The sequence below is a fragment of the Peromyscus eremicus genome, chromosome 11, assembly GCF_949786415.1.
Source record: "Peromyscus eremicus chromosome 11, PerEre_H2_v1, whole genome shotgun sequence".
In the NCBI taxonomy this organism is placed as follows: Eukaryota; Metazoa; Chordata; class Mammalia; order Rodentia; family Cricetidae; genus Peromyscus; species Peromyscus eremicus.
This window is the reverse complement of record NC_081427.1, coordinates 51,906,471-51,934,270: the sequence shown is the minus strand read 5'-3', so window position 1 is coordinate 51,934,270 and position 27,800 is coordinate 51,906,471. Positions and strand designations below refer to the sequence as shown.

At 42.0% G+C, this 27,800-nt stretch overlaps 2 protein-coding genes across 3 annotated transcripts; one reads left to right on the top strand and one right to left on the bottom strand.

Annotated features, from left to right (window-relative positions):
• Positions 1 to 565: 565 nt before the first annotated feature.
• Cdk7 (cyclin dependent kinase 7) lies at positions 566 to 27,800 on the bottom strand. Of its 2 annotated transcripts, XM_059276452.1 has the most exons (13): positions 27,600 to 27,800; positions 27,298 to 27,357; positions 26,098 to 26,221; positions 19,910 to 19,943; positions 18,626 to 18,693; positions 16,169 to 16,237; positions 13,079 to 13,189; positions 11,750 to 11,868; positions 7,541 to 7,640; positions 4,913 to 4,999; positions 4,062 to 4,211; positions 2,422 to 2,569; positions 566 to 783 (listed from the first exon to the last, which is right to left on the bottom strand). In XM_059276452.1, the coding sequence occupies exons 1-13, from the start codon at positions 27,629 to 27,631 to the stop codon at positions 755 to 757; spliced, it is 1,131 nt and encodes a 376-aa protein (XP_059132435.1). In that variant the 5' UTR covers positions 27,632 to 27,800; the 3' UTR covers positions 566 to 754. The 2 variants fall into 2 exon arrangements, with proteins under 2 accessions (XP_059132435.1, XP_059132436.1); XM_059276453.1 differs by lacking the exon at positions 26,098 to 26,221.
• On the top strand, positions 14,801 to 15,201 carry LOC131921720 (ribosomal biogenesis factor-like). Its single transcript, XM_059276454.1, has 2 exons — positions 14,801 to 14,893; positions 14,983 to 15,201. The coding sequence occupies exons 1-2, from the start codon at positions 14,801 to 14,803 to the stop codon at positions 15,199 to 15,201; spliced, it is 312 nt and encodes a 103-aa protein (XP_059132437.1).

The window sequence follows — 27,800 nt, the reverse complement described above, 5'->3', positions numbered from 1 at the left end:
TTTGTTTGTTTTTTTGAGACAGGGTCTTACTTTGTAGCCCTTGCTGGCCTGGAACTCAGTATGCAGACCAGGATAGCCTCAAACTCTCAGAGATCCACTTGCCTTTACTGCTAGGATCAAAGCTGTGTGCTACCTTAGGTGAGATAGAGTTCTCCATGGTGACAGTATAAAACCATGGAATCACAAACACAAATTTACCCAAAGCCATTTCCTTGGTGAGGTAAAAAGGAGTGGAATGCAAAGTGTTAAAGGGTCATGGTAGTGCATGCCAGAATAATTAAAGCAACTCAGGAGCTGAGGCAGGAGGCTCACAGTGAGTTGCAGGTGGGGGAGTATTGAGGGGAGGTGTCAGTTTTATCTTCTCAAGTCTACTTAGATCAGGTAGTGGGGTTGAGTACTGGCAAAACTGCTAACAGTATTTTTCTGTTTTAAGTACTATTCATAATGAATTTGAAGTGATATATCCTCCAGAGCTGCAGAATAACCAGTAATTACCTATTAAAGCTCTCCTAATACACTGTGAATTACATTTCAGAGAACTGAACTGATTTTTGTACTCTAATCATAAATCACAAATATTTTATTTTAAAATACATTTAATAAAAATAACCCATAGTTTTACATATTTTACACGTGTAGAATATTTACAAGTTCTCTTCTATGGCATTTAATGCTCCCTATTTTTTTTTCCCATTATTTGCCTTTCGGATTATTTCTTCCAGCAGTGAAAAAAACTGTCCATTGTTCGCTGTAACTAAAAAATTAGCTTCTTGGGCAATATTCCTGAAAGGAAAACAAAAAGGTTGTTCACTCACTGCATTTCAGCACCATTATTTGACTTACAGGCACCTGTTAAACATGAACACAATACTCCTAAGATGGCTGGACAGATGGCTGGAGAACTGGCTCAGCAGTAAAGAGCATTACAGCCACAGCACACACAGCAGCTCAAAACTGTCTGTCACTCCAGTCCCTGGGATCTGATGCCCTCTTCTGGCCTCCACAGGTACTGCACACATGGTACACAGACATACATGAAAATAAAACACTCATACACACAAAACTAAATAATAAAAAATTAAAAAACAACAGAAAACAAAACAAAACAAAAATTCGGGCCGTGGTAGCATATGCCTTTAATCCTAGCACTCGGGAGGCAGAGGCAGGGGGATGTCCGAGTTCCAGGACAGTCAGGGATACACGGAGAAACCTGTCTCGAAGCCCCTCCCCACAAAAAGAAAAACTTGAAGAAGCTGGATGTGCTGAAGATACATTTAGTCCTAGTACTCAAGAGGCAGAGGCTGGTGGATCTTGAAAGTTTAAGGCCAGCCAGGTGGTGGTGGTGCACACCTTTAATCCCAGCACTGGGGAGGCAGAGGCAGGTGGATCTCTGTGAGTTCGAGGCCAGCCTGGTCTACAAAGTGAGTTCCAGGAAAGGCGCAAAACTACACAGAGAAACCCTGTCTCGAAAAACCAAAAAGAAAGTTTAAGCCGGGCGGTGGTGGCGCACGCCTTTAATCCCAGCACTCGGGAGGCAGAGCCAGGTGGATCTCTGTGAGTTCGAGGCCAGCCTGGACTACCAAGTGAGTTCCAGGAAAGGCGCAAAGCTACACAGAGAAACCCTGTCTCAAAAAACCAAAAAAAAAAAAAAAAAAAAAAAAAAAAAAAAAAAAAAAAAAAAAAAAGAAAGTTTAAGGCCAGCCTGGTCTACAGAGTGAGTTCCAGGCCAGTCAGAGATACATAGTGAAAGCCTTTGTACAAAAAAACAAAAACAAAAACAAAAAAGAGGGGTCAGTGGTGGGGGAGAGGCCTAGAAAGTTGGCTTAGCCGGGCAGTGGTGGCGCACGCCTTTAATCCCAGCACTCGGGAGGCAGAGCCAGGCGGATCTCTGTGAGTTCGAGGCCAGCCTGGGCTACCAAGTGAGTTCCAGGAAAAGGCGCAAAGCTACACAGAGAAACCCTGTCTCGAAAAACCAAAAAAAAAAAAAAAAAAAAGAAAGTTGGCTTAGTTGTAAAGAGCACTTCCTGCTCTTTCAGAGAAGCCAAGTTTGGTTCCCAGTGTGCAGTGCACTACCTGCAACACCAGCTCCAGGGGATCTGAAGCCCTCCTCTGGCCTCCACACATGGCATACATTCACAGCCAGAAACCCAAAGGTTTATTATGGAAAAAAAAACCCAAAAAAACAAATGGGGGGGCGGGGAGAAGGCACAAGGCACACATGGACCCTCTTAGAAGTCCCAGGTCTACTCTAAAGTGTCCGAAGTATCCTCAGTTGAAGGAGGACTTTTATCTCACACAGTTTAAACAGCTCCATAGCTCCACTTTCTTAACTGGCTTCCAGTCACTAGCTATACACGAACTATTTAGAGCTTCCTGATGTCATTCATTGTTCTGTTTGTTTTTACCAATGGGGATCTTTACCTTGTTCTAAGGCCTCTGTTCTTTTTCGTTTGGTTGCCACAGATGGATTTGCCTGTTCCTTCAGGGCCTCCGAGGGACAGTTTGGTCTTGGGAGCTGGCACCCAGGGGTTGGTCCTGGACGGTTGCTGAAGTACTTGGTCTTTAGTGCCTTGTCAGAGAGAAGAAAGCAGAGGGTGGGCTTAGTCCTTTGTTCTGAGACAAGGCCTAGCTGGAGCACTGGCTGCTGTGTCCTTGGCTGTAAACCAGGCTGGCCTCTCACCTGTAGTGCTCCTCCTGCTTGTCCTGAGTGCTGGGATGACAGGCATGGCCAGCCAACAGCGGTGCTGTCAATGTTTGTACTCTCTGTAGGAAAATCTACCCCCACATTGTGGACAGCACTAAAAACAGTATGTAAATGCCCCATGTCCCCAAACAAAGACTCAACATCAAGAATGCGGTTGTAATTACTACAAATAAACAGCCAGCGTCCTACAGCCGGCTGCTGCTGTCCCTGGAGGAGGAGGGAGGCTCACTCCTTTCTCTATTTCTACGCCATTGACTGTACTGGAACCAATGAATTACAAACACAAGAATCCATTGCAAATGGGAAAGTTTACTCAGGCCTATCCAAGGTTTCTATTAACCACTAGAATATACTGTCCCAGAATTTATAAGATTTATAAAAGTGGTTTCCTCTCAAATGACAAGTTTGCCACCTAATACCTATTTATAAAAACTAGTACTATCCAACAGCCACAGTAGTTTAATCACTAGATATTTTTCTAAGAGTCAAGGCATGGTGCCACATATCTATAATCCTAGCAGTTGGGAGGCAGAGGCAAAATTAGGACTTTTCCATTTAAAAAATTTTTTAGACTATAACATATTTTGACGATTTTCTTTTCTCTTTCCCAACTCCTCCCAGTTCCTCTGTACCCACCCATATTCATACTTTCTCTCTCTCAAAAAAAAAAACAAAAAACAAACAAACAAACAAAAAAAAACCCAAGCTGGGCGGCAGTAGCACACACCTGTAATCCCAGCACTCAGGAGACAGAGGAAGGCAGAGGCAGATCTCTGTGAGTTCGAGGCCAGCCTGGTCTACAGAGCTAGTTCCAGGACAGCCAGGGCTACATTGAGAAACCCTGCCTTAAAAAAAAAAAAAAGAAAGAAAGAAAGAAAGAAAGAAAGAAAGAAAGAAAGAAAGAAAGAAAGAGGAAAAGAAAAAGAAAATGCTCATCTGAAATATAGCAGTTTGTGCCGGGCGGTGGTGGCGCACGCCTTTAATCCCAGCACTCGGGAGGCAGAGCCAGGCGGATTTCTGTGAGTTCGAGGCCAGCCTGGGCTACCAAGTGAGTTCCAGGAGAGGCGCAAAGCTACACAGAGAAACCCTGTCTCGAAAAACCAAAAAAAAAAAAAAAAAGAAATATAGCAGTTTGCTTGAAAACACACCCACACCCACACCCACCCTAAGCAAGTGTAAACTCCTAGATGTAAAAACCAGCCTGGACAGTGTTTACAGCTTAGAGGAAAGCACACAAATATATATATACTTAAGATATACATCTTCCTGGTATCTAAAAAATATTAGAAAATTTTAGACATTTGAGTTTTATTAATGCTGCCAAGAAGACGATCCTTGGATTTCCTAAAGTAAGTACCTGGGAAGCAGTAGTTCTAGTACACGGATTGAATAAGAACAAGCCTTGGATGAGCTCGAGCAAGTCGTCTCCTGCTGCAATGAAGATGTGCTGCAGTGGGATCCCCGGGAAACTCTTAAACGTCACGTAATCTGGAAGACTACACATGTCCTGAAAAACAGAGTTTTTTACAGTTCAAATTTAAGTAAAGGATTCTGAGACACAGAAATGGAACAAAGAAACAAAACGTGACCTGTCAAACAGTCTGTAGAAAATCCTAAGAAAACGATTTAAAGGGAAAAACAAACTGGAATTGTAATCTATAAAGGCTGCAAGACATAAATATAACATAAATATACTTAGAAATCATAGTTCTACATACTAACAACGAACAACAAATACCAGAACAGAAAACACAATATTTAGCTGGGCTTGGGAAGCAAAGGCAGCTGGATCTCTCTGAGTTCAGGGCCAGCCTGGTCTACAAAGCAAGTTCCAGGATAGCCAGGACTGTTACACAGAGAAACCCTGTCTTGAAAAACAAACAAACAGGGCTGGAGAGGTGGCTCAGGGGTTAAGAGCACTGGATGCTCTTCCAGAGGACCTGAGTTCAATTCCCAGCAACCACATGGTGGCTCACAACCATCTATAATGAGATTGTAAATATGTGCTACCATGCTCACCTATGAGGATACTTTTCAAGTTGGTTCAGTGACAGAGCACTTATCCAGCAGGAGAAAGGTCTTGGTCCTTTAGAACTCTAGCACCGCAAAATTAATTATTTTCTTCCTTAGCCATACAGCTACTCAGATATAGCAAACTAACTTTACAGAATCCTAACTACATTTCAAACAGAATGCATAAAGGCTTACAGGCCACTGTTCTTCAGTTGGTGTACCCAAAGTTTCAAATATTCTTGTTAGCTGATCAAGGTCTGAATCTCCAGGCAAAAAAGGAACCTGAAATTAAGAAATAGACATTTCAAATAGACATTTATTGAGAGTAGTTACATAAATAATGCTACAAAAAGTTATAATAAAAAAATTAAACTCAGGTTTGGAGAGATGGCTCAGAGGTTAAGAGCACTGGCTGCTCTTCCAAAGGTCCTTAGTTCAATTCCCAGCACCCACATGGTAGTTCACAACCATCTGTAAGGAGATCTGATGTCCTCTTCCATCATGCATAGAGCATTGATATATAAAATACACCAGTAAATAAATCTAAAAAAACTACCAAAACCCAAAAAGCCAAACTCTGCAACAATTAAAAACTTACTTCAACAGGCTGGAAAGAGCTAAAACAGCTTTTAAAAGCTGTTAAAAGCACTGATTTCCGTATCAACTTATTCCTTTTCAGTCCAAACTCACCTTCTCCCTCTCTGTAAAAGGCAGAGCTGGGTAGTTTCTAGCAGGTGTACCTAGACACACACTTTTTTTTTTTTAAATAACACAATGCTTTATTGATTTTTTGGGGGGAATTTCTCATCATGCACTAGACATACACTTTTTGAAGGGCTTCCCTCAGCACCCTAGAACAGATTTCCAATCTATTCCAAACAGCAGATTTTTAAAAATTCCTTTTACTCTTCCCTATGTGTAAGTGCGTGCTTGCACGTATGTCTGTGTAACACGTTCATGCCTGATACCCTCGGAGGCTAGAAGAGGGTGTCAGATTCCCTGGAAGTGGAGTTACAGGTGATTGTGAGCTACCACGCACCAGGTGCTGGGTCCTGGGTCCTCTTAAGTCCTAAGCCATCAGTCCAGCCCTCCAAAAGTAGATTTTTGGAAGTTACCAGAAGAGACCCAAAGCAACTTTTCTGCCATCCAATTCTCAGCTGTGCCTTTGAACAGTGTCTATCTATATTCCATCCCCGAAATTCTTCCCTGGATTATCTCAGTGGTGTGCAATCATGACTGGTGCTTATGTCTGATATTCCCAGGATTAGTTCACTTGTTTATTATTAGCCAACCCTTCACTGTCCCCATCCCACTCCAGCTGTGAGTGAGGAAAAGGGCAGGGATTGGGTGGAAGAGCCTCACTCGCAGGCTAACTTTAAACCAAAGGTGATTCTCCCTGCCTCAGCCTCCAAGTGCTAGGATCACAGGTCTAAGCCACCACACCTTGTATATTCTTAAATGTTCCTGAACAAATTATCAGGTGGTTTTCTTTCTTTCTTTCTTTCTTTCTTTCTTTCTTTCTTTCTTTCTTTCTTTCTTTCTTTCTTTTTTGAGACAGGGTTTCTCCGTGTGGTTTTGGTGCCTATCCTGGATCTCGCTCTGTAGACCAGGCTGGCCTTGAACTCACAGAGAAACGCCTGGCTCTGCCTCCGAGTGCTGGGATTAATAGCGTGGTTTGTTTTCTAACTGGGCCCAGAGTTGGTACAAGCTCTAGTAGAAAGAATTTGGAAATGTCTCACACTTGTGCAGAAAACATTTTAGCAACTGAGTTATTTTCCAGCCTCTGTGATGAAATTTAGAATCACCAGGAAAACACACCTCCAAGGTAACTGTAAGGGAGTTTCTTATAGAGTGAAAAGGGACAAGGAAAAACACCCTGACCCTAACTTGACCCGACCCCAGGACCTGGGCCCGCGCCCCCCCGCCCCCCCCATGTAAGCTCTGTACTCTGTTCAGTTTGCTGCTGCTTCTCACCCTAGAGGCAGCCAACCTCCTCCTGGATTCTGCCTTCCCAATACATCTCGAGTAGGTTTGTTTTGTGGTGTGACACACCAAGTGGAGCCCAGCTGTAACAACTCTCACCAGAGCAGAGCAGAGCAGAGCAGATTAGAGCTGTAACACTTTGGCTAGGGAAACTTTCCTCTAGTGGGGCCGAGTTGTTACACTTCCCAACCCAGCAGAGCTGTAACACTGAGTGGAGCAGAGCTGTAACAACTGCGCTTGGAAACCCTCCCCTGCAGAGTTGTTACATTGTATTAGAGAGGGAAGACCCACCCTAATGTGGGTGGCACCATTGTAAAGGCTGAAATCCTGGACTAAATAAAGGGAGCGGGGCATCAGCATTCACCTCTCTGCTTCCTGACTGCAGATGGGATGTGACAAAGAGCCTCTCAAAGAGCTTCCATGGCCATTACTTCTCTGCTATAATGGACTATACACTCAGGCTGTGAGCCAAAACAAAGCTACCGTTCCTCATTGTGAGTTGTCAGTATTTTGTCATAGCAATGTGAAAATACCTAATACATGACTGGCCTCAAACTCTTAACTCTTCTGCTTCTTCCCAAGTCACTGAGGCTTTGTTTTGTGAGACAGAATTTTACTCTGTAATCCAGGCTAGTCTTGAACTCACATTGATCTTCTGCCTCAGCCTCCCACATCCTAGGATTATAATATGTACCATCATCACCTGTTGAAATTTTTATTTAACAAGCTGACTTTGCTTATCCATATCTTGCTGTAGGATTATGATGAAAAGAGAATTCCTAGAAAATCATGGGACCTTTATTAACCATACTTAAGTGTGTACATGAATTTAGGACTTACCCTGAGAAGCAATTCTGCTAATATACAGCCGACAGCCCACATGTCCACACCCACACCATACATTCTAGCTCCAAACAATAACTCAGGGGCCCGGTACCATCTGGGGAAAAAAAAAATGAAATAATGTCATATGAGACTCCAATTATTAAGGCTTTATTTTATTTTATTCTTTTGAGACATGGGCTCAACTCAGTAGCTCTGATGATGTCCTGGAACTCATTGTGTAGATCAGGCTGGCCTCCAAATCCCAAATGCTAGGATTAAAGGGATGTGCTACCAAGTCCAGCAAGGCTAATTGTTAGGATGAACTATCCTTGGGTGTTTTTAGACCCAATCACTCACCACGAGTCCTGAAGCACCCTGCCTTGCCGGTTCTCAAGAACACTATTCTTGAAATTCTCTCCACTTTCCCATTATAAATTCTTTTTTTTAAAAAAATTATTTATTTTTACTTTATTTGCATTGGTGCATTACCTGCACGTATGTCTCTGTGAGGGTGTCGGATCTTGGAGTTACAGTTGTTAGCTGCCATGTGGGTGCTGGGAATTGAACTCAGGTCCTCTGGAAGAGCAGTCAGTGCTCTTAATCGCTGAGCCATCTCTCCAGCCCTCCCATTATAAATTCTTTGCTTTCTACTAGACTTTTCCCATTAATATGCTAATATCATTTCTCTAAAATCTATTTGCATCCAATTCCCCTTCTCTCATTCTTCCCTAAATTTCCTGATTTTAATTTTTTTGTTTTTGTTTTTGAAACAGGATCTTAGGCAGCCCAGGCTGGTCTCAAGATCATATAGTTAAGGTACCCCTTGAATTTTTTTTTTTTAATTTATGTATGTGAGTGCTCTACCTCCAGGTACACCTTTATGACAGAAGAGGGCAGCAGATGCCACCATACACTGAGCCACCATGAAGTTGCTGGGAACTGAACTTGGGACCTCTGGAAGAGCAGCCAGTGTTCTGATTCATTGAGTCCATCTCCCCAGCCCATATCTTGAATTCTTGATCCTCCTGCCTCTGCGTTCAAATTGCTGCGATTTCAAGTGTGATAACACATCTGGCCCCTAAACTCTTTATATTAATCTTTGAAAGGTCTGATAATTTATCTGTTATGATTAAAGATTGATTTTTGAAGCCAGGCAGTGGTGGTGCATATCTTTAATCCCAGCATTCGGGAGGCAGAAGTAGGTGGATCTCTGAGTTCCAGGACAGCCAGGGCTACACAGAACAACCCTGCCCATGTCTCTTGGAGATCTGTTCCTGGAGTCTTTGACATCCTTCATTTCCTTGACCAAAAGTTTATTCTGCAGCTTCCTTCTTATTTTTCTTAGTGTTGTTTATTCAGAGCAGTGCATTCGTGTTTATGCTGTAGGGTGTGTGGAGTAACAAAGACGCTGAATCCTGGGTAACTTCGTTGGTCCTGGGCTTTTTACCTTCACTGGGCTTTCAAACAATATGTTGGCAGACATCATCTTCTTTAGAGAAACTAAAAGGTTTTCAGAATCTGCTAGCTCTTTTGGGCTCCAACCTCAGAGGCACAGTAGTATCCTTCAAGTCCAGGAATATCCCTTTCCCTCCCTCTTTTTGTTTTTACAATAAGCCAAGTTGAAAACACTCAGACTGGCACCCACAATGTACCCTCAGATAGACTTGCCCTTCCTCTCTCCAGTTCTCCTTGGTCTCTACCAAGAACGCCCTTATTCAACAGCAGGTGCATTCTGCCGTGCATCAGGATACCTTGCTTCATGGAAGAACCTTGTTTGTTGTTCCCATCACTGATTCAGACCACATAACCCTTCGACTCTTCACCCAGAGCATTAACAGCAACTTCTGTGGTCATGTGCTTCTTATAGAAAGTATGTTTTGGTTCATCATCCACTTCAGCGAGTTCCTGACAACCAATAGCTAGGAAGGAGATATTCAGCTTCTTCGTGACACAGCCGACCGCCTAGGAGATGCCATGAAAAAGGGCCCCATAACCTTTAAAATCAGGGTTTTTATCCCTACCACTCTGCTTTGTCAACTTCATCACTCTGGTAATCCAACTGTTGAAATCTTTCCAGTACTCATAGCCCCTACTTTTTACTTGTGTGTGTGTGTGGTCAAGTAACTGATATTCATAAAATTTAATTGGAAGAAGGTAACAAAATAATTTATGGAAGAATCTGAAATTTTTCTCAGATCCTTGAAAATCTTATGAATTAACAAATGCAGGCCAGGCCGTGCATAACTTTAGTCCCTGCACTTAGGAGGCAAAAGCAGGTGGATCTTAGTTCGAGGCCAACCTGATCTACAGAGTGAGTTCCAGGACAGCCAGGGCTACACAGAGAAACTGTTTCCAAAAAACAAACAAAAAAAAAAAAAAAAAAAAACAAAAAACAACCAACCAACCAAACAGACAAACAAAACAAAAGCAGACCAGATGTGATGACACACATCTATCATTCCAACACCAGGCAAAAGTGGGTAGGGAGTTCAAAGTCATCCTTAGATAAACAGAGCATTCATTTGGAGCCTGCCTAGGGTTATATGAGACCATTTCAAATGAAAAAAAAAGAAAAAGAAAAGAAAAACAAAGCCACTAATGACAAGAATTATAAAATCTGTAGTCCCTAGTGTGATTTTTTTTATGTTGACATATCAAAAGTATGAACAAAAACCACAATTTTTTATAATATAAAATGTAACTATTAATGCTTTGCATAGAGAATTTACATCCATACAGAGACTATAGGATCAGTATTGACAAATGTAATAAACACAGGGCTAATAAATTTGAAATACAAGGCCACTGAAGTTGCAGCTTATCTAAAATGCAAGAACAGAATAAATTCTTCTCAACCATGTGTGTGGCTAAGATGTGGAGCACTTGTGGAGTGGGAAAGATGGCTCAGTTTATTTTCACTGCACATCCCACATAAGCGTTAAGGCCTGAGGTTGATCCCAGCACACATGTAAAAAGGCCAGGAATGGTAGTACATGCATTTAATTCCAAGGCTGGAAGGCAGAAACAGGAGGATCCCTGGGATTCACTGGCCAGCAACTCGGGGCTAATCAGTGAGCCCAGATTCCAGTGAGAGACCTATCCCAGAGATCAAAGTGGAGGGGGACGGCTCAGTGAGTAAAGTGCTTGCTGAACATGCATTCCAACAGAGTTCTGGACCCCAGCACCCATGTCAATGCCAGGCAATCTTGGTGATTCACCTGTGCTCAGGGAAATGGAGACAGGGGATCCCCACAGCAACCTAGGTAGTTAAATTGACTGAATTAGCAAGCTCTGGGTCCAAGAGAGAGACTCTGCCTCAATATGTAAGCTGGAGAGAGACTCAAGACGACACTTGATGTCAGCCTTTGGCCTCCAAACACATGCACCCCCATATGTGAACACATACACACACACCAAGGAACTACACTTGAAGATGTCTTTTGGCCTCCGATACATAGGTGGCCCCTCTCCTACATAGGAAAAAGAAGTAAAACATTTGCCTAGGAAGCCCAAGACCCTGTGTTATATCCAGAGTGAGCTATTCAGTCACACAAAACAAAATAAAAAGTGGGCCAGTGAAATAAACGTGCTTGCAATGCAAGCCTGTCAACTCGAATTTGGTCCCCAGAACCCTAAATGGATGAAGAATGATTTCCAAGAGTTAACTCCAGACCACTATACAATGGCACAAGCATGCCATCACTCATACACAGACATTCATATACGTACATGTGCATTTAATTAACACAAACACACACACACACACACACACACACACACACACACACACACACGTTTTGTTTTTCAAGACAGGGTTTCTGTGTAGTCCCAGCTGTCCTAGAACTAGCTCTGTAGACCAGGCTGGCCTCAACTTGAGACCTGCCTGCCTCTGCCTCCTGAGTGCTAGGATTAAAGGAGCTTGACACCCATGTACCATTTACAATTTTTTGAGTTAAAAATGTTACTGTGAGAATCAAGATGTAGATCAGTTAATCACTAGCTCATCAAAAATATGTCTGAGGACTGAGTTAATTAGATTCTGTCTGAAAGAGCTGTGTGCTTTTCACTGTGGCAAAGTAGACTTAATATAAAAAGGGCTATATCTGAGATGACACCAACAGTGACTCACTCCTGAGTTCTACAACGGTAGTTCAGAGAAGCTAGCTGATGTTCATTAGTGGTCAATTATGAACATGAACTCTCAGTTTCTTAAGGTGTCCTCACCTGGTCACAACTTGATGCGTGTAAGCCCTATTAGGACTCCCAAATGATTTGGCCAGGCCAAAATCTGCCAGTTTCAGAACTCCATTCTCATCCAACAACAAGTTGTTTGGTTTCAGATCCTGTATCAAACAGTTATCAAAACAAACAAACAAAATCAAGCAGGATTAGAGGAAAACAACATAATGAGACATTTAGCTAGCCTATTTATTTGAGACAGAGTCTTATGTAGCCCAGGCTGGCTTTGAATTCACTATGTAGTCAAAAAGGACAACCTTGAATTTCTGTTGCTTCTACTTTTACTCCCAGCAATTACTGTTGCTACCACCTTTACTGCGGGATTGCAATTTAGGTAGCAAATATGGTATTGAGGACTGGGATGCAGGACTTCATATATGTTGGGCATGAATTTTACCAACTGAGCTATGTCCCCAGCTCCAGTTAGTTTAACTTTAAAACAAGAAAACTGGGCATACTGGCACACACTGGTAACCCCAGCACTTAGGAAACTTAAGACAAAGAACAATGAATATACAGGCAGTCTAGGTGTGGTGCTTTGAAAGAAAATGGTCCCCAAAGGGAGTGGCACTATTAGGTGGTGTGGCTTTGTTGAAGTAGATGTGGCCTTGCTGGAGGAAGTATGTCACTGTGGGGTGGGCTTTGAGGTCTCTTTTACTCAAGCTTCCCTCAGTGTAACATACAGACCAATTCCTGTTTCATTCTGATCAAGAAGTAGCCAGCACCACGTCTGCCTGCACACTGCCATGCTCCCTTACCATGATGATGATGAACTGAACCTCTGAACTGCAAGTGAGCCACCCTCAATTAAGTGTTTTCCTTATAAGAGATGCTGTAGTCATGGTGTCTCTTCACATCAACAGAAACCCTAACTAAGATATTTAGCTACAGGGGAAGACTATCTTCAAAACAAAACCCACCAACGGATCTGGCAAGGTAAGAGCTATTTGCAGTAAACTTAATGACCTAAATTTTATTCTCAGAACCCGGAGTGGCAGGAGAGAAGTGAGCCCTGGGAACTGTCATCTGGCTTCCACATACATACTGTGCACACCCCCTCCTCCAGTCATGTACCTGCACTCACATACACATGCACTCAAAATAAATAAAATAGAAACCTGAACTGAGCAATGACAAAAAGTTTGCCTAAACTTAAGCAGCAACATTAAGTCAGGTGTGGTGAAACACATCTACAATCCCAGCAATCAGGAGTCAGAAGAATCAAGAATTTGAGGCGACCCTGGGCACCATCCTGGAATACAAAGCAAGACCTCTCCCTTTCATGGATGGATGGATAATTACTTAAAATCTTACCCTGTGTAGAATCCAATGCTGATGTAAATACTCTAACCCCTGAAGAGTCATCAACATGTAGGCTTTAATGTGGGATGGTGTCAACACAAGACTATTATCCTTTATTATAACCTACAAAGTAGACAAGCAACATACAGGTATGTTTCATTCCAAATGAACTCTAAGAAATAAAAAAAAAAAAAAAAAAAAAGATTTAAAATGAATGTATCCATACACAAGTATTTCTGTGAGTAAGAGACTATTCAACTTCACTTTAAAAGATATGACATGAATTTCCAAAATTCAGTGGTTAAAAAAGCATCATCGATTTCGAGAGAAAGCAATACTGTGTACCCTACATCTCTGGTTTAGAAGTATTGCATATCGGGGCTGGAAAGAGAGCTCAGTGGTTAAGATTACTGGCTGCTCTTCCAGAGGATCCAAGTTCAATTCCCAGAACCCACATGACAGTTCACAAATGTCTGTAACTCTAGTTCCAAGGGATCTGACATGCTCACAGATATACATGTAGACAAAATACCAATGAACATAAATAAATCTTTAAAAAAAGAAAAAAGTATTGAATGTCTGTCGGTTTTGTTTGCCCCTTCTGACAAGTGCATTCAGTATTACTTTGGGAAATCAATTCATCCCAGCTTAGGTCACGCATGGTAAAAGTAAGACTGACCTAACCTCTACCTGAGACCTCCACGCTGAAGCCTCTTGGCCAAGAGACAGGCTGCTTAAGAACAAACACATGACCTATGACCTAAAACCTAACACCATTAAAGAAACCCAAATAATGACCGGTGGTGGTGGTGGTGGTGGTAGTGGTGGTGGTGGTGGTGGTGGTGGTGGTAGTGCAGCACACCTTTAGTCCCATCACTCAGGAGGCACAGGTAGGCAGATCTGAGTTCAAAGCCAGCCTGGTCTACAGAGCAAGTTCCAGGATGGCCAGGACTACACAAAATGAAACAAAACAAAAACAAACAAACAAACAAAAATCAAAGGAAACCAAGCATTTCCTTACAGGGGTAATTAAACTAAGACTATCAGACTTGGAATTGCCTGGGAAAGTAGAGTGGAAATGTGTGCCCATGACTGACAGCTACAGAGAGGAAAAGAGGACTGACTCCAATGAGATTACTGTAAGCTCTGCCACAGCCAGTTTATGGTTGGACTTTGGGGGCTGGAGAGATGGCTCAGAGGTTAAGAGCACTGGCTGTTCTACCAGAGGTCTTGAGTTCAATTCCCAGCAACCACATGGTGGCTCACAACCATCTATAATGAGATCTGCTGCCCTCTTCTGGCCTGCAGGCATACATGCAGACAGAGCACTGTATATAGCTAAATAAATCATAAAAATAAATAAAATAAAACTGTTATTTTATGGTTGGACTTTGGTTCCTTTTTATTCCTGGGTACTGTTTTCTTGTATAGGTGACTAGTCTGTTTAAACATCCACTAGATGAAGCACGTTTTTGGCTGTTTCCAATTTTAGTGAACACTCATACACCAAGTGATTTCTGTGTTGGCAATGTTTTCCTCTTGGATAAATAGCAATCAGTGGTCGACAGATTACATTATTATTACTAATGACTGCAATATTACTGATATTATCATACATAGTATAATACTGGTGAATTAGTGTCACTCATGCTAGGCCCTATAGTAAGATACAGCATTGGGATGGCGTCACTGGGAACCTGAACAGCCAGCCACGTGCGTTTTGCAGTTTTGACAATGGCCAAGAACAAATTAAAAGGGCAGAAGTTCAGGAATGTATTTTACATAGCCAGGGAAAAAGCCCTCAAAGCTAAAAACAAGGCAAAACCAGTTACTACTAATCTTTTTTTTTTTTTTTTCCAGAGCTGAGGACCAAACTCAGGGCCTTGCGCTTGCTAGGCAAGCGCTCTACCACTGAGCTAAATCCCCAACCCCTAGTCACTACTAATCTTAAGAAGATAAACATTATGAATGATGAAAAAGTCAACAGAATCAACATAGCTTTTGTAAATACACAGAAAGAACTTGCAAACTTTTCCAAAAGCCTTTCTCTTGAATCTGTGCAGAAAGAGCTGAAGCCCCGTGAAAATGAACCAGCTAATGTTGATGAAGGGATAAGACTAATGGCTCAGTTGTAATATAGTGACAGAATATCACATTCCCCTAAAGATCAATAAATTGAATGCTCATACAACTTTAAAAAAAAAAAAGATACAGCATTGTCACCAGCCTGCATACTTAGTGAATTTCTTTTACTATTTGATGCTGTGTTATAAAAATTCCTAAACAAGCCGGGCGGTGGTGGCGCACGCCTTTAATCCCAGCACTGGGAGGCAGAGCCAGGCGGATCTCTGTGAGTTCGAGGCCAGCCTGGGCTACCAAGTGAGTTCCAGGAAAAGTGCAAAGCTACACAGAGAAACCCTGTCTTGAAAAACAAAAACAAAAACAAAAACAAACAAAAAAAATCCTAAACAAAATAAAACAAAAAAAAGCCGGGCGGTGGCGGCACACACCTTTAATCCTAGCACTTGGGAGGCAGAAGCAGGAGGATCTTTGTGAGCTTGAGGCTAACCTGGGCTACAGAGTGAGTTCCAGGAAAGGTGCAAAGCTACACATAGAGAAACCCTGTCTCAAAAAACCCAAAAAAATAAATAAATAAAAAATCCTTTTACCTTTGAACTGATAGTAAATGTATCTTTGATTTTATAACAAACTGTCCTATTTTCCAAAGTTACTATAATATATATTATACTTACATATAAATATATAAAAATATTATATATAATAAACATATATAATATATATTACACACACACACACAAAAAAAAAAACTATTGGATTCAAACCAGCAATGTATGAGAATCCTAGTTGTTTTAAAACCTTGGATTGTCAGTTTTTCTGAGATTCAATTAATGAAAAGCATGAGACTTTTAAAAAATCTGAATCTCTACACTAGAAATACAGCAAATGTACAGAAATCAGCGATCGTTTTGACTTCTGCAAAAGTAAGCTAGTTTTTGTGGGTCAGTATCCTCTTAAAGCAGAATAAACATGCAGGTTTTTCTCTCACTGAGTGTGGAGAGTCTCTAGGAACACTACCCTTACCTCCAAGTCAGTTTCCATGAAATCAAAGACAAGGCTAATGTTAGATTTATGTCCAAACGCATCAAGGAGCTGCAAAGCAAAGCAGTTAAACTGTTACTCTCTATTTAATGTTGGAATTTATCACTGAAGTAATTTTAAAAAGTTATTTGCCCCCCTTCACCCACAAAGTGAGCTGGCTAGGCAAGTGTTCTACCACAAAGATACATCCCCCAGTCCTTGGTCTTCTGAGACCACATTATCACTATGTAACTCAGGCTGACCTAGAAGTTGCTGCGTAGTCCAGGCTGGCCTGAACTCATAATCCTCCTGTCTCTGCCTCTACCTCTCATGTAATTATAATGCAAATGTGCACTACGTGGCTTAAATTTTTAAACTGCTGGTAATTTCCTGTAAACCTTTATTAAATTTAACATTTGCCCCATTTTTTCAACAGGAATTAGTTTTCTCAGGCACAAAAATATTAAACCTTATTTAACAAATTCACTAAAAACTTAAAAACTCTTCTCCTTAAACCCCAAGAATTAGAATAAATAAGTTAATGAAAATTTCACAGCCCTGGTGGTGGTGGTGGTGCTTGCATACGCCTTAATGCCAGCACTCAGGAGGCAGAGGCAGGTGGATTTCTGAGTTTGAGGCAGAGAGAGTTCCAGGACAGGCTACACAGAAAAACCCTGTCTCAAAAACCAAACCAAACCAAATCAACAAACCAAACCAAAAAAACAAAACAAAACAAAAAAAAGAAGAAGAGAAAGTTTCACCTTGATATTTAGTTGAAAAAAATTCCTGGGACTGGGAGATGGCTCAGCAGTTAAAGCCCTTGCCATACAAACATGAGGACTGGACCAGAGTTCATATTTCAGAAACCATGTAAAAGTCAGGTAAGAAAGGTGTGCCTGCAATTCCAGCCTCAGAAGGTGAAGACAGGGGTTTCCCAAAGCAAGTTAGCTAACAAAACTACCCAAATCACTGAGTTCTGGTTTTGAGTGAGATTCTGCCTTAATGCATAAGATAGAAAAGTAATAGAAAATGATATCCTATATAAACCTCAGACCTCCAAATACACATACACAGACAAAACATGGGTAAATACACATGCACACACATCACACACTCAAAATGTGAGAAAAGAAAAACATTCTTAATTTTTATAATTTTTATAATTTTTTTTGCCAGGCATGGTGGCATATGCCTTTAATCCCAGCACTCAGGAGGCAGAGGCAAATGGATCTCTGAGTCAGAGGATACAGAGTGAATTCTAGGATAGGCAGGGGGCTACACAGAGAAACCCTGTCTCAAAAAAACAAAAATATCTAAGCAAAATGCTTAAGAGAATTCTTGCCAAGTACAGCGATATACCTTGTAGTTCCAGTACCATAATTACAGTAACTAACTGTAACAGGCCCCACACCTTAGCACAACTGACTCCATGATGGAAGTACCATTCAGGTCATAAAACTCAGCATGTAGGCAGTACCACCTGCCAAAATGAAAACAAAGACCTAATCCATCAAAGTCCATAGCTCTGGGAAAATGCACTAACCTTCTTTTTTGGCTTCTGTAGTTCCAATTTTGGCTAACTGTTCTTGTTAACTGAAGAATGTTGACCCAGAATGTGGTTTTTGTGCTTAAAAGCTCACCTTGAAAACAGCTTGGTGCTACACTGGGTTCCAAACACTCAGTGGACTCGCCAGCCAGTTAATAAGACTGTCTTATTAACATGCCTGAGCTGTCTTCTCTGGTGGATACCCCACAAACACTAATTACTTGGGAGACAAGACAGAAAGAAACACCTGAGCCCATGAGTTCGAAGCTACACTACACAAAAGGCCGCCAAACAAAACACAAGAACAAAGAGTATCTTCTAAATAGCATCTGCCATCCTTTGAATGTGTGATTGTCCATGGCAGGCCCCACTGCAGACACCATAAATGTTTTCAATTGGCTAGCCTGAAAAAAATCAAAAGAACACACTCCAGCCCTCATGCAGGCAAAAAGAAAGGTTTTGTATTTGAATGCAAGTTGCTTACTTTTAACCCTGTGGCTACAGCTCTCTAGGATTCAAAATCATCTCTGACAAAATTAGCCTGTTTGGCAACATCTGATTCATTTCATCAGTTATATTCATAATGCTAATTATACTACTTATAGCAAAAATGGGATAGAAAATACATTTAGTGGGGTGGTGGTAGTGCACACCTTTAATCCCAGCAATTGGGAGGCAGAGACAGGTGGGTCTCAGTGAGTTTGAGGCCAGCCTGGTCTACAAAGCAAGTTCTAGGACAGCCAGGACTGTTGAACAGAGAAAACCTGTCTCAGAAAAAAAAAAAAAAAGAATTTCAAGCTGATCAACTTTCAAGGCTTATTTCTATCAACTCATCCTGCTGAGCCTCTGATCAATATTCATCATACTCAGAATATGGAGAATCCCCAAAAGCAAACAACTTAGATCATACTCACACCAATTATATTTGGATGACTTAGCTCCTGCAACAATTTTATCTCTCTTAAGGCTGTTCTATTTATACCTATGGAAAAAGAATGCAAAAAATGAACAATAATTCTGAAATCTCAAACCTTTTACAAATGTGTTTTTTGTTTTTTTTTTTTTAGGAAAGGTCACTTCAAGAAATAAACATTTCACACGCAAAAATGAATAATTTTTACTACTTGTACGAGAAAGTTCTTTTTCTCACATTGTTTTAAAGTAGCTTAACATATGGGGCTGGAGAGATGGCTCAGAGGTTAAGAGCACTGGCTGCTTCCAGAGGTCCTGAGTTCAATTCCCAGCAAGCAGATAGTGGTTTACAACTATCTATAATTTGATCTGGTGCCCTCTTCTGGCAAGTAGGCAGAACACTGTATACATAATAAATTTTTTTAAAAAGCAGCTTAACATAGTCTATGAAAAATGATGAAGAAAATACTTGTTTCTATATCATTCTGAAAATCATTACAATAACATATATAGACATGTAACAGACATATGGTAACAGGGTCTTTTCTCTTGTCCTATAAACTAGAGGAAGACTATGTGTGCTAATAGCAAATTAGTGCTAAGGATACCTTTTTTCAATACAAATGATAGAAATCAAAATTAAAACCCAATGCTGGCACTTTCACAGATGATGACATTTTCACAGTAACTATTATTTGATAAACAGGACCCGACACTCTAAGAGGCTTAAGAATAAGAAGTAAATGTTTCTCCAATGTGTCCATTCCAGAGGAACTTTGTGTTCTTCTGTGAAGATGTATCCCTGAATCTCTCAAAGCAATTAGCAAACCAGGAATGCAAAAGGCAATGACTTACAACGGCCTGAGCAGTACAGAGGACATCCAGACAAGGGCCCAACAACCTCACTGCCCTCCACTTACATGATGTGAATCCTCGCAATGCACAAATGTTGTTTCTGACAGGACTCTTTACTCTCTAGACCAGCGGTTCTCAACCTTCCTAATGCTGTGACCCTTTAACACAATTAATGTTGTAATGACCCCAACTATAAATTTTTGTTGCTACTTCACAACTGTAATTTTGCTACTGTTATGAATCATAATGTAAATATCTGATCAAGATATCTGATATGCCACCCCTGTGAAAGGGGTGTTTGATCTCCAAAGGAGTCAAGACCCAGAGGTAGAGAGCCACTGTTCTGGAGACACTGTGATAAATGCTACAGAATTATTATCAGCTCTAATTGAACACATCTCTTATTTGATTAAATTATATTTAATACTTACCATCTTTAGCTTCTGACCTGTGTCCAAGTTTGATCTGGGAGAGAAGGGGAGCAGGGGAGAAAACAAAACATATACATTAACAATGTGTTTAGGATGGAGATGGTTCATGGGCTGAGAACACTCATGGGCTGATTCCAAAGAATCTAGCTTCAATTCTCAGTGCCCACACAACAGCTCACAACCGCCAGTTCCAGTGGGATCTAACACCCATGTCTGACCTTGGACAGAACTAGGCACAGAAGTGGTGTACAGACGTACATGGAGGTAAAACACGATACACATAAAGTAACAAAAAGTTTAGAAAGAAGACCAAGTAAAAACTCACCATGGGTTAATATATAATCTATATGCACAAAGGTGTAGCTACAAACAGGACCAGCATGGTGGTGCACTCTTGTAGTCTCAATACTTGAGAGGCAAAGCCTGGGCTCCATAGTAAGATTCTGCCTCAGATAAATCAAACAGCTGGGACTGGAGGTGCCGTCCTTTAATCTCAGCACTCATACCTAGTTCTAGACACTGTCTTAAAAAATGAGCCACAGTAAAAGCATGTAGTTATAATATGTAGCTCATGAGAACAATCAGAAATCCAAAGGCTGAAGGTATTGCTCAGGAGTGGAGTCATAACGCGTCCATGGCAGAGTTTGAGCTCCAGCACAGCAGGGCCAAAGTGAACCAATCATCTACTTTAGGTTTCTGAACTACACATTTAAGCAAGTGAACTCAACAAGGCTCATCTGACACTCTACAATCTGAGGTCAACCCCTGGACCCACAATGTGCAAGGGCAGAACTCCACAAGCTGTCCTGACCTTCAGAGCATGCTGTGGTACATGGAAACACTCACAAGTAGTAACGGGCTCCTTCATGCGCCGCCTTTTTTGCTTTTTGGGTGTTTTTTGGGACAGGGTTTCTCTATGTAGCCCTGGCTGTCCTGGAACTCACTCTATAGACCAGGCTGGCCTTGAACTCACATTGACCTGCCTGCCTCTGCCTCCCAAGGAGTGCTGGGATTAAAGGTGTACCACCACCACCTGGCTTAAGTTTAAGTTTCTGTTTATTTTGCTTTGTTTTTGAGAAAGGGTCTTGCTGTATGTAGTCCAGGGTGGCCCTAACTTTCAAATCCGCATCTCAGCCTCATCTCAGCCTCCGAAATGCTAGGATTAGATGTGTTAATCACCACACCCAGACCTCCTTTCATCTTTTCAAGTTAAATACAGACCGGATAACTGAGAGTATGCTAATTTATTTCTCCCAAATTACTTCTATTTAGTATACTTAGGAGAAAAAAGTAACATAAAAAGAAAATAACATATATGCCCAATAATCCTATGTTTTTCACAAAGCAAACCTACAAAATGTGATGGATGTAAGAAATGGTTAACACTGACTAAGCATAACATACCATGTTAGGAGATTTAGTCTTTTTTGTTGTTATTTTGGTTTTTCGAGGCAGGGTTTCCGCTGTGTAGTTTCGGCACCTTTCCTGGATCTCACTCTGTAGACCAGGCTGGCCTGAAACTCACAGAGATCCACCTGCCTCTGCCTCCCAAGTGCTGGGAGCGCCACCACCGCTAGGACCAGGTTCTTCCTTAAAAAATGTTCCTAATGTATGCTACAAAGAGAACCTTCTATTTAAAAGTAAGCCACCACCGTTAGGACCAGGTCAAAGAGTATTCTGCTCCTCACTACTTTATACAAGAGTTGTCAATCACTGAAAGGATTACCTCTGGAAAACACTTATTCTTCCTTAAAAAATGTTCCTAATGTATGCCACAAAGAGAACCTTCTATTTAAAAGTAAGCCACGTATTACAGCACAATTATAAGACACAGGGAACAGACAAACTGATTATGAAATTTATATGGGAAAAAACTCAAATAGACACACAATAAAAATAGAATAATCTCAGGGACTAGAGAGATAGTTCAGTGGTTAAGGGCACTGGTTGTTCTTCCAGAGGACCCACGTTCAATTCCTAGCACCCACATATCAGGCTCATAACTGTCTTTAACTCCAGTTCCAGGGTACTTGACACCCTCGTGTAGGTAAAACACACGCACATAAATTTTAAAAAAAGAAAAGAAAAATAAAAATCTCAAATTGGGTGGTGGTGGCACACAACTTTAATCCCAGCACTTGGAAGGCAGAGGCAAGTGGATCTCTATGAATTTGAGGCCAGCCTGGTCTACAAAGGGAGTTCTAAGACAGCGAGGGCTACACAGAGAAACTCTCTCTCAAAGACAAAAAACAAAACAAAAAAGAACAGAAACAAACAAACAAGAATAATCTCATGAAGTCCTTTATCACCAAGATTTAAGTGATTAGTATTTTGTTACGCTTAAGTCAGCTAAAATTTTAAAACAACTCCAAGACTTCACTCCATTCTCCCTTAGACACTTACACACATGTCCTCTAAGAGAGCAGCATGTGCTTTCACCCACAGAAATAGACAGAGACAAACACAAAATACTTAAAAATTAAAAAACAAAAATCAATAATACAGGCTAGGAATATGGCTCAATGACAAAGCACTTGCCTAGAATGCTCAAGGCCCTGGGCTCAATCTACATATACACTCATGTAGGCACACATGCATACATATACATAAAATTTTAAGGGGGAGAGGAGTCCTGGAATTAGTTCAGTGGGTAACACTGGCTCTACAAGCATGAGGATGTGAATTCCAGTCCCCAGCACCCAGGTAAAAGGCCAGTCGTGGCTATATGTGCCTCAAGTCCCATCATTGGACAGAAAGATTTGAGAGAGCTTGCTGGTGAGCCAGCCAGCCAGCCTGCCTTGCTAGCCAAACCAAAATAGCAAGCATCTGCTTTTGAGAGACCTTGTTTCAAAGGCAATTAAAGCAAAGAACAATGGAGGAAGTCATCAGATGTCCTACTCCAGCGGCCTGTGCACGGGAGACCTGAAAAATCATGTGCCTGCACCACAAATACCTATAAGCCGTACTCATACAGCAATGTACATACAGATAATGACCCAAAAGCCAACAGGGCAAACTGGCTAAGTTAGGTTAGGAAACAGAAAACACATAGCAATTCCATGTCATTTTTTAAAAAATATTTATTTTATGTGTATGGGTGTTTTGCCTGCACGTATATCTGTGGACCACATGCATGCCTTGAGCCTGTGGAGGACAGAAGGTGTTGGCTCTCCTGGAACAGGAGTAGCAGACAGTTGTTAGTCACCACACGAGTTCTGGGAACCAAACTTGGGTCTTCTATAAGAACAGCCAGTGCTCCAAACTGCTAAGTCACATCAGCAGTATTTTAAGAAGAAGTCCAAGTCATAATAAATGCAAAAGCAGTTTAATGAGTCTTTTTTCTGTAAAATCAAAAAGGGTGTTAACAAGTGAACACGAGTAGAAATTATGAGTGTTGGAGGAGGAAGGTTCACAGCACTAAATCCTCAATGTTCACAGAAGAAAGTACAAATGCTGTCCAAAGTGGGGAGGGGAGACCCACAACCAAGCTACTCCAGATGTTCTGGAGATAAGCATCAGTGCAAAGTTAAAGAGCTAGTCCAGATGTTCTGGAGATAAGCATCAGTGCAAAGTTAAAGAGCTAGTCCAGATGTTCTGGAGATAAGTATCAGTGCAAAGTTAAAGAGCTATTCCAGATGTTCTGGAGATAAGTATCAGTGCAAAGTTAAAGAGCTACTCCAGATGTTCTGGAGATAAGCATCAGTGCAGAGTTAAAGAAACTGAAAAACCAAAACAAGAGATGGAGGAGGCTGGAGAGATGGCTCAGAGGTTAAGAGCACTGACTGCTCTTCCAGAGGTCCTGAGTTCAATTCCCAGCAACCACATGGTGGCTCACAACCATCTGTAATGAGATCTGGTGCCCTCTTCTGGCCTGCAGGCATATATGCTGTATACATAATAAATAAATAAATCTTTAAAAAAAAAAAAAAAAAAAGAGATGGTATAGGATGTTAAAAGCCTTTGCTTATTAGTAACTTTTAAAACCACAAAAATGAATTATTTGAAATGAAATAAAAAGAGCATTTAAGTCACCTTCAAGGAGGAACCATTTTGTAATGACACAGGATACCTAGCATAGGGACAGAGGCAGGAGTTTAAGATCATTCTCTCCTACATAGTAACTTTGCAGTCAGGTCATAGGGCTTTTAAAAAGGAGAAACAAACTGGCTTCTAAATCCTAATGAATGTTAAAAGCAGACAAGAAAACCCACTTGTACTTACAATTACAAAACCCAGTATGTCAACCATGTGAAAAGACTACCAGTCAACTCTAGGTCTTCTTTGTTTTAGATACAGGATGCACTGTTTGCCCAGGCTGGATTGAACTCCTAGACTCAGATGATCCTCCTACAGGGCTCCTAAGAACACACTCCACTGTATCCAGATAAGTCAGGACAGGTGAGGTGGCTCGGTAAGTAAGAGCACTGGCTGCTCTTCCAGAGGACCTGGGCTTGACTCCCACTGCCCATATGGTAGCTCACAATCATCTAGAACACCAGTCTCAGGATAAGACACTCTTTTGGCCTCTATACATAGTTGTACAGACAAACATGCAGGCAAAACACCCACAAACATAATAAACAAATGCCTACAAATGTGCTCATCACAGTCCAGGTATAATGTCAATAGATTTTTGTGGGCAATGAACTCAGATGGAAGGATTCCAGATTATGATAATGACATCAAGATGATATAGAATGAAGAATTGCAAAGAACAGGGAAGAAAAGTGGAACACCTATTCTGCTGTATACACAGAGAGGGAGAGAAACCTAAATAAGAATTCAGCCACACCCAGTTCTAGAGAGAAACGCAGCAACCTTGAAAGAGAAAATACAACGATCCAGGGACTAGAACAAATTTAACATGTCTAGGCTGGAGAGATGGCTCAGTGGTTAAGAGCACTAACTACTCTTCTAGAGGACCTGGGTTCAATTCCCAGCACCCACATGGCATCTCACAACTGTCTGTAACTCCAAGATCCGCCACTCTCACACAGACATACATGCAGGCAAAACACCAAAGTACATGAAATAAAAGTAAATTATTAAAAAAAAATTAATATGTCCAAAGGAATACAAAGGTCAGTGTGGCTGGGATAAGGTGACCCAGAAGTAGACCTGAAGATGACAAAGCCATCCTCAGAGTTAAGAGGGGATGATGGACAGTGGCTCATACAATAATATCATTTGAGAGGCTGAGGTCTGCCTGGGCTATATAAAGAGTTCCAGGCCAACCTAGGCTACAGAGTTCTCATCTTTTTTGTTTTTGTTTTTCGACAAGGTTTCTCTGTGTAGCTCTGCACCTTTCCTGGATCTCGCTCTGTAGACCAGGCTGGCTCTGATACCCTGGGACTAAAGGCGTGTGCCACCACTGCCCGGCCAGAGTTCCCATCTCAAGAAAAGAGATATTTGAGAGGTTTTTGGTGTTTTGTTTGCTATTGTTTGTTTTTCAAAGCAGTGGACCTCACACATACTAGGCAAATACTCTACCACTGAGCCCAGGCCTCCTTTTACTTTTTATTTTGGGACAGGGTCTTACTAAGTTGTCTATGCTGGCCTTGAAACTCACTCTTTAGCCCAAGCAGGTATTGAATTTTATGTGTGTATGTATATTTGAGTTTGTGCAGGCCAGAGGATAGCTCAGCTGTCCTTCCTTAGAAACTGTCCATCTTGGTTTTTTCAGACAGTGTCTCTCACTGAAATTCACCAAATAGGGTATAGGAGCCAGCCTTAGGGATTTGCCTATCTGCACCTCCCCAGTACTGGGAAATACTGCCTTTTGATTCTCTTGCCTCAACCTTTGCAGTAGCTGGGATTAGAGGCATTAGTCACCAAGCCCAGCTAAGAGAATCAAGAGTTTAGTGAAACATGGCAGTAGATCACAAAGCACAAGCTGGAAAACAAGAATATGAGAAGTGAAAAAATAAAACAGGAGCCAGCAAGATGGCTCACGGGGTGAAGGCACCTGCTGCCAAGTTGGAGTTCAATCCCTGGAACCTACAGATGGAAAGAGAACCAGCTCCAAAGCTGTCCTCCGAGTTCCACATGCGCTGTGGCACACGCACCCCGCCCAGAATTATTTATTTATTTATTTATACAGAAGTAATTTCTTAAAACAAAGATAACAATAGCAGAAACACCTGAAAGACAGACAGCAAGCCAAGTACTAAGTGAGTGAAAGGGAGTACCTGGGAGGCTGGAAGATGGAAGCCTGACCATCCACACTTCAAGGGAGTAATGAGTTTACAAAGGAGGAAACATTCAAAGTAGCACAGGAAGACGGAGGTCAACGACACCAACAGGCCCTGAGGTCTGTGAGGAAAAACAGAGTGGCCCTGAGATGGCTACAGATTTCAGCAGTGTGAGAAAGAAAAGCCAACAACTGCACTCTCGTTCTGGCCTCAGCAATTACTAGCTGTGTGAACGTGAGGTCATCCACCTAGCCTCAGGGACCACAAGGAGGAGACAAAGACACCTTTACCTATTTTACAGGCTGTGTGGAAGGTTAGGTTAGGTTGGGGGGAAAAATCAAAGTGTCTGGCACACAGGAAACTATGTCAGAAGTGTTGTCAATGAATTTAAGTTTAAAAATCACTTCAATCGTTTTAGAAAGGGCACTGCATCTGTGTTGTTAATGCCGATAAAAACATTTCTGTACAGATAACATAGATATAACAACCTGCGGCCTGGAAAGATCATGGCATTCAAAAGGATTGAGGAGACGGTAGTACTTGCCTCCTTGGCCAGCAACCAACTTCTTTTTTTTTTTTTTCTTTGAGACAGGGTTTCTCTGTGTAGCTTTGTGCCTTTCCTGGAACTCACTCTGTAGCCCAGGCTGGCCTCGAACTCACAGAGATCCGCCTGCCTCTGCCTCCCGAGTGCTGGGATTAACCAGGCGTGCGCCGCCGCCACCACCACCGCCCGGCAACAACCAATTTTCATGGAACAAAAAGTTCTAGTTTTTATTGTTTCAACATAAACTGATTCAGCTCGAGTTCCATCTTAAAACACAATACACTAATAAATACTATTGTCTCTAGAAATCGTGTAACTTCCACCATCAGTGCGTACTAAAATGAAGCCAAACGTAGAGCATATCTGCAATCCCAGTACTCGGCAAGTTGAGGCAGGGGGATTTCCTCGGGTTGGAGACCAACCTGGACCACATAGCAAGACTGTCTCAAAAACAACCAACAACTAATCAACCAATCAACTAATAATGCACAAAATATTTTCTCCCAACACTTGCGAGGCAGAAGCGGAAGGCTAGCAGCAAGCTGTAGGCCAGTCGGCTCTAAATAAGCTAGCTCGGTGCCAGCGAGGGCTACGTGGCAGGCAAGAAGACACAAAGACGGGAGAGGAAACAACGTAAAAAGGTTAACACTCACTTTCTTAATGGCGACAATTTGGTTGGTGTTCTTATCTCTGGCCTTATAGACCGTAGCAAACTACAAGGAAACACAGTAACAATGATGGTTGGTTGTGGATGTCCTCCCCCACCCCTCCTTTTTTAAACCCGGGTTCTGGAGCCGACTCGCAGCGGCTTGCTAGGCTAGGGCGGGCTCTTCTCCAGGAGGGTGGAAGGGGCGCACCGTCCGGGCCAGCCTCCCCCAAGGAGCGCCCGCGGTGGCCAGGATGCGCCCGCGCCAGAATGGCCGCGCGGGCCCGAATCGGCCCAGGGCCTCCTCACCTGTCCCTCCCCGAGGAAGTCCAGCTTCTCATAGCGCTTCGCTCGAGACTTCACGTCCACAGCCATGCGAGTGAGAAGCCAGACCGCAGCCGAAAGCCCAGGCCTCCACCCCCGCAGGAATTTAAAGCGTCTGAACGCTCCCAACAGCTACTTCCGTTCACCGAACGCACACCAGCTACCATAGCGGAAGTGTGGGCGGGG